This window comes from Culex pipiens, chromosome 1 (assembly GCF_016801865.2).
Source record: "Culex pipiens pallens isolate TS chromosome 1, TS_CPP_V2, whole genome shotgun sequence".
NCBI lineage: Eukaryota > Metazoa > Arthropoda > Insecta > Diptera > Culicidae > Culex > Culex pipiens.
Window position 1 is genome coordinate 128,799,592 of NC_068937.1, and position 11,140 is coordinate 128,810,731.

The following is an 11,140-nucleotide window of genomic DNA, read 5'->3' on the forward strand; positions in this document are numbered from 1 at the left end:
TTGAACTTATTGGCAGTGGCAGTTGCCAATGGGAATCTTTCAATACGTATGAATAACACAGTCCAACAAGATTTTGTCTCTGAGACGAGTATATGTGTTCTTAGTAGAATTTTGCCTGCTGAATCCGAATCCGGGTCCAGAATTGCTCCAAATGGTCCCAATTTTGAGATACACCCGTTTGAAATGTTAGTTTAGGCCAAAATTAGCTACTTTGTTGACTATTTTACAAAAGAACTATTGAATAAACAACTAAACCAATACATGTATCTTAAAGTTCACGTTTTCCCCTTTCTGAAACACTCCTGGTTTTCAAAATGTGATTGTTTCTACGCATATTTATAGCCATTTCAAAATTATATTTTCAGTTGGTTCTCATTCAAGTTTTTCCAACTTGCATGCAAGTCAAATTCTAATTTTAAAATGGCTATAAATATGCGTAGAAACAATCAAATTTTAAAAACCAGGGGTGTTTCAGAAAGAAGAAAACGTGAACTTTAAGATACATGTATTGGTTTAGTTGTTTATTCAATAGTTCTTTTGTAAAATAGTCGACAAAGTAGCTAATTTTGGCCTAAACTAACATTTCAAATGGGTGTATCTCAAAATTGGGACCATTTGGAGCAATTCGGGACCTGGATTCGGATTTAGCAGGCAAAAATCTACTAGAAACACATATTCTCGTCTCAGAGACAAGAAACATTTGATTTTTTGTTGAACTGTGTAATTTAATGATTTGTCTGATCTAATGATGAAGTAATATCTGCTAAAAATCCCCTTCGGCAAATTTCAACAAACTAACTCAGGCCAAATGATTCAGTTTTAAACCGATTAAATTAATGAGCAGGAGTGTTATTTTCGCATTACTAATAAGTCCAACACAAATTTTGTTTACGGTCTTTGACTCTCCCATTCCCATCAAAATTTTGCCATAAAATCGATAAGAAGGTTTCTTTCAATATGTTGAAGTTAAATTTTAGTATTTGAGTATTTTAGTATTTAAGTATTTTAGTATTTTAGTATTTTAGTATTTTAGTATTTTAGTATTTTAGTATTTTAGTATTTTAGTATTTTAGTATTTTAGTATTTTAGTATTTTAGTATTTTAGTATTTTAGTATTTTAGTATTTTAGTATTTTAGTATTTTAGTATTTTAGTATTTTAGTATTTTAGTATTTTAGTATTTTAGTATTTTAGTATTTTAGTATTTTAGTATTTTAGTATTTTAGTATTTTAGTATTTTAGTATTTTAGTATTTTAGTATTTTAGTATTTTAGTATTTTAGTATTTTAGTATTTTAGTATTTTAGTATTTAGTATTTTAGTATTTTAGTATTTTAGTATTTTAGTATTTTAGTATTTTAGTATTTTAGTATTTTAGTATTTTAGTATTTTAGTATTTTAGTATTTTAGTATTTTAGTATTTTAGTATTTTAGTATTTTAGTATTTTAGTATTTTAGTATTTTAGTATTTTAGTATTTTAGTATTTTAGTATTTTAGTATTTTAGTATTTTAGTATTTTAGTATTTTAGTATTTGAGTATTTGAGTATTTTAGTATTTTAGTATTTTAGTATTTTAGTATTTTAGTATTTTAGTATTTTAGTATTTTAGTATTTTAGTATTTTAGTATTTTAGTATTTTAGTATTTTAGTATTTTAGTATTTTAGTATTTTAGTATTTTAGCATTAAAATTTACTTATTTTAAATTTGTGAACAAATAAGTATTTTGTTATTTTTTAAGCATGATATTTAATAAAAAAATGTAAAAAAAATGTTTGCATCGACTCTAGAAGGTTAATTCTAATTAGCCAAGTCGATCGCACAAGTTGCGTCGTCGGTCATCCTCTTCTAAGTAGAACTACTCACGACGGCGACGCGCTAAGCTAAAGTCGCTAAATAACAACAACATTTTATAAACGATCGCTTTACACACACAATTCAATAAACAACTTCGCAGCTGCGGGGTATTTCCCCAATGCGCTTCTCAGACCGGCAGCTCACCGTATCTTCCCTCAGAAAACCGGTACTTGGGTGTATTTGTGAGGGTGATCTTTTGGTTTATCACCGATCATAAGGGTCGAGGGATCAATAGCGAACAAAGTTACACAGCGGTTCCACAACCGTTGCAAAAAAAAAAACATCAAATTTGTCGCAAACACGTTGGCTTTGAACAGCTACCGATCATCTTACCCTAGATGGTTGGAGAGAGAGTCTCGCCGACGATCCTCCGATCGTTCACAATTCATTCAGTCGTGTTTTCGCAGTCAGTGTGTTGGTGGCGATCGCGCACTTTTATCGCGCAAAACTCGTCTGTATTTATGCAAATCAGCGCGCGATTTTGTGAGAATAATCCCAACAGCTTGGATGCAACTATTCGTCAGTGATCGTTTGACGATCGTGCCGGGAAGATGTTGTTGCACCTTTGGACGCTTTTCGGCGTGATCGTGTGCGTTCTGGTTCGCGAAAACAGTGCAGCGTTAAAAGGTGATAACACGTTTTGGAGGAGGGGAGGGTCAAGATCAGTTCTTGCGAAGGCGACGAGGTCGACTAGCATCAGTAGTTGTACCCTGTCTTGTTGTGGTTGAAGTGGTTTGTTGGTAAACGATCTTTGGCACCAATATATTGGCAGTGGTGATGGTGACAGTCAATTTATGGAATTCTAAGAACTGTTGATAGTTTGCGGAAATGTAGGGATTACTTAACGTAAAATAGTGTGACTGCATTTGATATCGTGTTTAGCCACATTAAGAAGCTTTGTTACTATAGTGAGACGAAAGAAGACTCGTTTACCGTCATCTGGGGCGAAACGGGACACATGAGGCGAATTGGGACAGCTTTTTTAGCCTTGTTACCTCTTAATTTTTAGATGTTTTTGATTGTTTTCGGATAGAACAAGCTCAGATCAACAAAAATAGTGCATCGATTTCCAAATTGCAAACTTTTAAGTGCTCTAAAACGTGCTGTCCCAATTCAGACTGTAGTCCCGATTCGCCCCAGATGACGGTACCCTTAATGCCATAACGTGATCATGTTCGTTGAGTGAGGAGAATGTTTACATTTATGCATGAGAGATGCCAGATTGGAGAAGACTTGTTTTGCTTTTCTTCAACTATGAGATTAGTAGGAACTATTAAAAAATCGGATATATTAATGGCGACTTAATGCTAATGAGCTTGTTTATTATCGTAGCTTGAGATGTTTTATTTCAAGCATAATCAGGCTGTTTGTATTTTACAAAAAAATATATGACTATGCAATGATTGATGTGAGCAATTCTCTCAGATTTCGGTCATTCGATTTTTTTTTGTATTTTTTAATCCGGCTGAAACTTTTTTGGTGCCTTCGGTATGCCCAAAGAAGCCATTTTGCATCATTAGTTTGTCCACATAAATACATACAAAAATGATATGTAAAAATTCAAAAATCTGTATCTTTTGGAGGATTTTTTTTTTTGATCGATTTGGTGTCTTCGGCAAATATTCAATGTTTGGCCCTTTTGAAATGTTAGTCTTGATTTGAAAATTTTGAAATTATTGTTTTCGAAAAGATCAGAAAATTTCACGAATGTTTCATATTTTAACATTGAAAATCGGACCATTAGTTGCTGAGATATCGACATTAGAAAATGGTGGGTTGTTTGGGTGAGACTTAGAAAACATCAATTTTCCTGCTTTTTAAGCTTTTGCATGGCAATATCTCAGCAACTAAAGGTCGTATCAACAAAGTTCAAAAAAGCAAAAAATAGAAAATTTTCTCTGCTTTTCAAAAATATTTGTTTTCTAAAGTGGGCAAAAATGTGTACAAGTTTAAAAAAAAAATATGGAAAACTGCGACTATTTTCAAAAAAGTTGCTTAAAAATGGCTATTACTTGAAAACGGTGCACTTTATCAAAATTTCACTGAAGTACTTTTTGATTGCAAATTTAATTTTACATCTAAAAATGAAGTTGAAAAATTTTTGCGACCAATATTTTGATTTTTTGAAAAAAATCAGTATTGATTCAAAAATTCATAACTCGGTCAAAGATTTTTTGCACAACCTAAAAATTTCTAAAAAGTTGGCATTTTATGTCCCCTAAAACATATCAAAAAATAAAAAAAATTAAAAAAGTGTTTTTTTGCAAATCAAGTTTTAGTGAGAAAAAGTTTAATTAAAATTCACCATTTTTTTTACCGTGTACCATTTTTTTCAGTGTAGTCCTACAACTTTGCCCAAGTTACCAAATCGATCAAAAAATTCCTTCAAACTAATGATGCAAAAATGCTTCTTTGGGCATACCGAAGGCACCAAAGATGTTTCAACCGGGTTAAAAAATAAAAAAAATAAAAAAATCAAAAAAAAAAGATCGATTTCGTAGAGAACTGCTCATGTAAACCCAGTCACGACGTTCTAGCAGGATTCTAGCAGAGTTTTTACAGAGCTGGATATTCTTAGAGCATTCTAGCAGAAATGTTCTATCGTTCTAGCAGGATTCTGACAGAACCAGCTCTGCTAGAATATTTCGTGACTGGGAAACAGCTGCCCGTTTTTTTTTATTTAAAAGCAAAAAAATGACAAGACAACATTTCACGATGGATCAACTATAATCGTCGTTGGAACGAGCTGCCAAGCAGACGTGCATCCGCTCTAACTCCTCTTTTAAAAGAACTTTTTTGGCATTTCGCGTAGATGACAGCATGATGTGCCAGTGATTAGAGTACACTAATTAAGCTGATCGTTAAAGCTCTCGAAGACCCTGGGAGGCTATATTATACACGAAGTGAGATATAGGGTAAGAACCGTTAAGTGCACTCAAAGAGCTTTTAAGAAGTTCTTCTTGAGAGCTTATGAGAACAGTCACATAAAAATATACCTGAAGTCGGGTTTTCCAATGAACCAATGTTTTCTACACATTATTCATGCTAAAAACAAGACGTTTTTAACTGGCAACAAGCATAACATTACTTTAAACGTAAATGCCAACTAGAACAAGCTGAGTGCCGTTAAGAAGAGCTCTTAGTGCCGATGCATGTCTGCTGCCAAGGAAGGCCGCAAAGTAAATTTCTTTAACATTAAGTTTTAAAATCTATTTTATCAATCTTTTTTTATTATTTTCATGTTATTTTTACTAAAGAAGGTATTTTTTTCAAATCTCCAAACAGAAACCCTATGATCCTATGATTGAACGACCACCTTTATATTTATTCAGCTGAAAGAGTAGGTGCTCTGGTCGACATTGAAAATTGTGAAATTAGGCTCGGCCTATTCGATCAGATTAGATTGAACATAAGTTTCGTTAGAAATGTTGAGAATTTAAAACAGGGGTGACCAAAGTATGGCCCGCGGGCCAAACGTGGCCCGCGAGGTGTCTTTTTGTGGCCCGCGGACCCATTTTGAATGAAACGAAGTTGACTTTATAGCTGTCGGCCACCATTGCTAGTACCAACCACTAGTGTCTTCCTTTTATCTACAAGGACTTCGCCGCCCTGGGCTCCTAAGTGTATGAAAGTATGGCACGGAGCGACGGCGCCGAATACCCATATTTACACAAAGAATAGGGGGATGGCGTCGCTATTTTTAGACGATGACTCAGCACTTTTCCACTCTTGCGCTTAAAAAAAACCAGATGGCAGCACGATGTAACGCCACGTCCCTATTAGAGAGCGCCCGCCGCGGGATACGAACCGGCGACCTCTGGATTGTGAGTCCAGTGCGCGGTCCGATTGATCCACACGGGCGGGACCCATTTTGAATGGTCATGTACAATGGCCCGTTGACCATTTGTAAAGTGAGTTATTGTTTTTCAAAATGAAAGTTAATTTTAAACGTTTTTTTGCTAATATAAAACTAAACATTTAAACTAAACATTAAGCCCATTTTACAACACAAATATTTCGTTTAAAAATCTTTCTAATTGAAACAATTACACACGTTTCAATATGAGTGAACTAGTAAACAGCGTAAGCTTTTGTCACCCCAACCCTCCCATCCATAAAAATCGGTTCGAAAAATAAGAGCAAACAATATTTTTCAAAAAACTTCAAACTTTCAATGAAAATTTAAATGCAATAAGCTGATATCAATTTAAAACTATTTTCCATTATTGCCTAATTGGGTCCTAAAATTAGCTTAAATTTCTGATATTATTGTTCAATACGATAAAACTTACTTTTCTGAGTACAACGACCCTTTGTACGGCTGCAAAAGATATAAATTTTAATTTTGAAAAATTAACTTCGCGGCCCTTCTTGACAGAAAAAGAGCTGTCAAGTAGGACAGCTCGCTCCAAGAGGACCAAAGTTGGTCAATCGAAAAAATGTTGTCTTGTCAATTTATTTTTTGCATGAAAATGAAAACAAAGTGATCAGGAATGGTTTTTAATTATGTTTTTTACCGTTGTACATAAAAATTTACGTAGGGCCCGATTTTTGGAAAATAATTTAAAGATAAAATTACGCCGTCGCATAATTTGTTCAGATTTTATGTCTTCAAAATAAATTAAACTTCAAAATTTCTATGAAAACACAAGTACATTCAACTAAATACTATTTTGTCCAATATCTAAAACAATAAAATCAATAAATCTTATGGGAAACTGTCATTTTCTTTTTATATTATTTTTAAATAACGAAAATGTTCAAAAAATAACAGAAATTTCAAAAAAAAACAATCTATTTTATAAAAAAACATCATTTTGATATTTATTAGAAAAAATAGATCTATTTTGTATTTTAAATACAAAAAAAACGTAGTTAAATTTTTAAATAATATATTTTGTACAGTTGGCCCGCATGCTCTTTTGAGCTTAAAATTTGGACCGGCATTCAAAAACTTTGAGCACCCCTGATTTAAAAATAATCTTATGATGATAAAACTTTTAGAATTCGACCCGTGCAAGCACGGCGGCAAACCGGGCACCTGCCGCGGCTACTCGGTGTGCAAGGCCCAGCTGCAGAACAAGCGGATCACCATCTGCAGCTACAACGCCCGCGAGGCCGTCGTCTGCTGCCCGGACGGGGAGGAGAACCGGTTCAGCGGGGACTCTGACCAAGTCCCGCCGTCGTCGTCCTCTCCGAATTCGTTGGAGGAAGATCGCAATGCCCGGATTGCGGTGAAAAGTAAGTCCTTTGGATCATGGTTGATGTCGTTGGACAAGGTTGGCTTGACTGTTTCCTCTCCTTGTAGAATGCAACGAATACCGGAAGTTGTCGTACAATCGGATCGCGGTCAGCACGTTAACTCTGACGCCGACGGTGGTCAGCTTTGAGGTGCCAAAGTGTGACAACATCGTGAAGCTGATCGTCGGTGGGAATGTGACCAAACCGGGCGAGTTTCCGCACATGGCCGCCATCGGGTGGCGCCGGGGTCGGCAGGTGTCGTTTGATTGTGGTGGGTCGTTGATCAGCAATCGTTACGTCCTGACGGCGGCGCACTGTTTCGTGGAGGTCGATGGGACATTTCCCTCCTTCGTTCGCCTCGGCGACCAGAACCTGGTTCGAACGGACGACGGTGCCAAGCCACGGGACGTGGAAATCGATGACTTCATCCGGCATCCGGATTTCAAGCGGAACCAAGGTCTCTACAACGACATCGCCCTAGTCCGACTGGTCGGAACGGTCCCATTTGATAACTTTATCCGACCAGCATGTCTCTACGACCGCCAGGAGGTGTCCGCCGAACAGGCCATCGCCACCGGATTCGGTCTCACCGAGGATCGTAAGTTGCTAAAAGTGTTAACTTCATTTGAACCTTAACCTTCAAGTGCCAACTTTTCCAGACGGTGACAAGTCGGACGAACTGCTCAAAGTGTCGCTGAACGTGTACGACAACCAGGTGTGTAGCAAGGGTTACGCCAACAGTCGCCAGCTGAAGAAGGGCATCCAGCGGAGTCAGCTGTGCGTGGGCAGTGTGGTTGGGGGACAGGACACCTGCCAGGGGGATTCCGGTGGACCGTTGCAGATTACCAAGCAGGAGAATCATTGCGTGTTTTACGTCATCGGAGTTACGTCGTTTGGGCAGACTTGCGGATCGACGGTGCCGGCGATTTACACCCGGGTGGCGGCGTATTTGGACTGGATTGAGCCGATTGTGTGGGGGTGAGGAGGGGGGAGGGACACTTGGATATTAATTTATAAAATTCTCATTTTGATATTACATGCTGGAAATTGTTTTATTTGTACCTGTTGGAGATTTAAGCTGTCCACTTGTCTGTGGTAGTGTAGGAAAACAAGAGAAATGACTAAACGCCCTTTAGCGTGTAGCTCAGCATCTGTCACATCTTTTCACTCTGCTGTTACCACTCTCGAATTAAACTTTGACAAACGTACACGCGGTTTTATTTCTACTGCCGCTCCACCTTTTACAGTATCCTTTAAAGATTTATCTACTATCACTCTAAAGGATAAATTTATTCCACCAAAAGTAACAGTACTTAAAAGTTCTTTTTGCAATTCCGTCCTGAAACTACTTACTTTTCCTGTCATTCTTGAACGATGAAACAGCCTACTTTTCTGTACCAAAAATAACAGAATGGAATAGTAACCCTTTTCAAAACAAATGCTGAAAAGTTCTACTTTTCAGCACTGAAATGGATGCTGAAAAGTTGAACTTTTCAGCACTTGTTTGGAAAAGTTGTACTTTTCAACATTTTTTTTTAATTAAACGATTCATTGACACAATGCATGGACATTTGTCCTATAATTCTGTTCAAAGGGTGTTTTTCGGAATTGCAAAAAACGTTGTATGGACCTCGTTGCAAAAGTTGATTTTTTCATCACTCGTCGTATTTATCCAACTCGGTGAACCTCGTTGGATAAATGTACGACTCGTGCTGAAAAATTCCTCTTTTTGCAACTTGTTGCATAAACTACTATTTCAGTATCCATTTGAGTGCTGAAAAGCCTACGCAAGTCAACCGTTAACTTATTCTTGTTAGTGATTTTGGATGTGTGCAGTCATTTTTGTTATTGTTAGGATCTTTTTTTTACCAAACTCAAACAGTTTACAGTTAGGGTCCTAACGCCCTATGTAATTTTGTTCACTTTATTTGATTTTTATGCAAAACAAAAAAATACTGGACAACATTTTTTCATGGATCAACTATGTTCCGCTCGGAACAAGCTGTCATGTAAGATACTTTCTGTCAAGAATATACGCAAAGTTTATCTTTCAAAATTGATTTAATACTCCATTTTAATCACTTTGTGATCCTACAAATTTTCATTCTGCTCAGAAAAATAAGCTTTCAGAGCTCTGTTTACCCAAAATTGGGTAAATGCGACCGAGAGATTTCCGGTTATGACGAGCAGTAGGCTAGGAGATCATTCCCAATAAGGTTTTCCGAGAATAAACACGCGTTTTACATTCCACTAAAATTGATAACGTTTTTGACCCGCGAAAGTTCGAAAAACAAGCTCTGAAAAACGAACATTTTTATTTTTTGACATGTCAATTTGGACTTAAGGGTCAAAAGTCACAGCCATTTTAAGGTAAAAAAGATGCAAATTTGCAACCTAAATATCTCGAGATGGCGCAAGCCAAATTTAAAGTGCCAGGTTGCATTTGAAAGAGGAGATTCAGCACTACAAACGCTGGAAAAATGTTTTTCTTTAAACTCGAGATATCTTCATTTGAAAAAGTCTAATTTTCAAGGGAAAACCATATGGGCCACTCTAACGAAATTCGAAAATTGTCCAAATATATGTTTATCCATGTAATTTTGCCCGCTGAATCTGAATCTGCCCTCAGAATTGAGCCAAAGTATCGATTTTTGGTCATATTTTGGGTTTCCATGTAAAATTATCATTTAAACCCAAAATATGACCAAAAATCGACGTGTTGCTAATTTGTCTCAATTCTGAGGGCAGATTCAGATTCAGCGGGCAAAATTACATGGAAAAACATATATTTGGACAAACTTCCACAAAGTTGCTTGAATTGGCAAGTCCAACAACTTTCTAGAAGACGAAAAAATTGTCAAAAAATATTCCTGAGAAGTTAGATTTTCAAAATCACCCATAATTTTCAACTAAACCAAAAGTTGCCTCTTTCCATTTGCAACAACTCTTCTGAAGACACCAAAGCTCCAAACTTCACCATTTTTCGGAAAATCCATTTCCCACTTAATTTTGCGATTTGGACCACTGTGCGTTGTGAACAATAATTATCATACCATCATACCATACCAGAACTTAAAAATAGAAATACTTAAATACAAAAATATACTAAAATGCTAAAATACTAAAATACTAAAATACTAAAATACTAAAATACTAAAATACTAAAATACTAAAATACTAAAATACTAAAATACTAAAATACTAAAATACTAAAATACTAAAATACTAAAATACTAAAATACTAAAATACTAAAATACTAAAATACTAAAATACTAAAATACATAAATACTAAAATACTAAAATACTTAAATAGTAAAATACTAAAATACAAAAAAAAACTAAAATACTAAAATACTAAAATACTTAAATACTAAAATACTAAAATACTAAAATACTAAAATACTAAAATACTAAAATACTTAAATACTAAAATACTAAAATACTAAAATACTAAAATACTTAAATACTAAAATACTAAAATACTTAAATAGTAAAATACTAAAATACTAAAATACTAAAATACTAAAATACTAAAATACTAAAATACTAAAATACTAAAATACTAAAATACTAAAATACTTAAATACTAAAATACTAAAATACTTAAATACTAAAATACTAAAATACTAAAATACTTAAATAGTAAAATAGTAAAATACTAAAATACTAAAATACTAAAATACTAAAATACTAAAATACTAAAATACTAAAATACTAAAATACTAAAATACTAAAATACTAAAATACTAAAATACTAAAATACTAAAATACTAAAATACTAAAATACTAAAATACTAAAATACTAAAATACTAAAATACTAAAATACTAAAATACTAAAATACTAAAATACTAAAATACTAAAATACTAAAATACTAAAATACTAAAATACTAAAATACTAAAATACTAAAATACTTAAATACTCAAATACTTAAATACTAAAATACTGATATACCAAAATTCCGAAAAAATACAATTGATGAAAGTCGTTATGATTGGTTGGACTTGTTTGTGTCGACGATCGCAGAATACCAAATGGGCATT

The 11,140-nt window shown here is 34.4% G+C and overlaps 1 protein-coding gene across 1 annotated transcript; it reads left to right on the plus strand.

The window, feature by feature from the left end:
- The first annotated feature begins 2,254 nt into the window (after window positions 1-2,254).
- LOC120423563 (serine protease snake-like) lies at window positions 2,255-8,131 on the plus strand. Its single transcript, XM_039587413.2, has 4 exons — window positions 2,255-2,481; window positions 6,859-7,095; window positions 7,163-7,693; window positions 7,755-8,131. Exons 1-4 carry the CDS (start codon window positions 2,406-2,408, stop codon window positions 8,075-8,077), a joined length of 1,167 nt encoding a protein of 388 aa, XP_039443347.1. The 5' UTR covers window positions 2,255-2,405; the 3' UTR covers window positions 8,078-8,131.
- The last annotated feature ends 3,009 nt before the right edge of the window (window positions 8,132-11,140 follow it).

Bases quoted from the DNA above. Each gene is read 5' to 3' on its own strand.
- LOC120423563 (XM_039587413.2), top strand. From the start codon at position 2,406: ATGTTGTTGCACCTTTGGACGCTTTTCGGCGTGATCGTGTGCGTTCTG. The intron at 2,482-6,858 runs GTGATAACACGT...TAAAACTTTTAG, and splicing joins AAACAGTGCAGCGTTAAAAG to AATTCGACCCGTGCAAGCAC. The intron at 7,096-7,162 runs GTAAGTCCTTTG...CTCTCCTTGTAG, and splicing joins TGCCCGGATTGCGGTGAAAA to AATGCAACGAATACCGGAAG.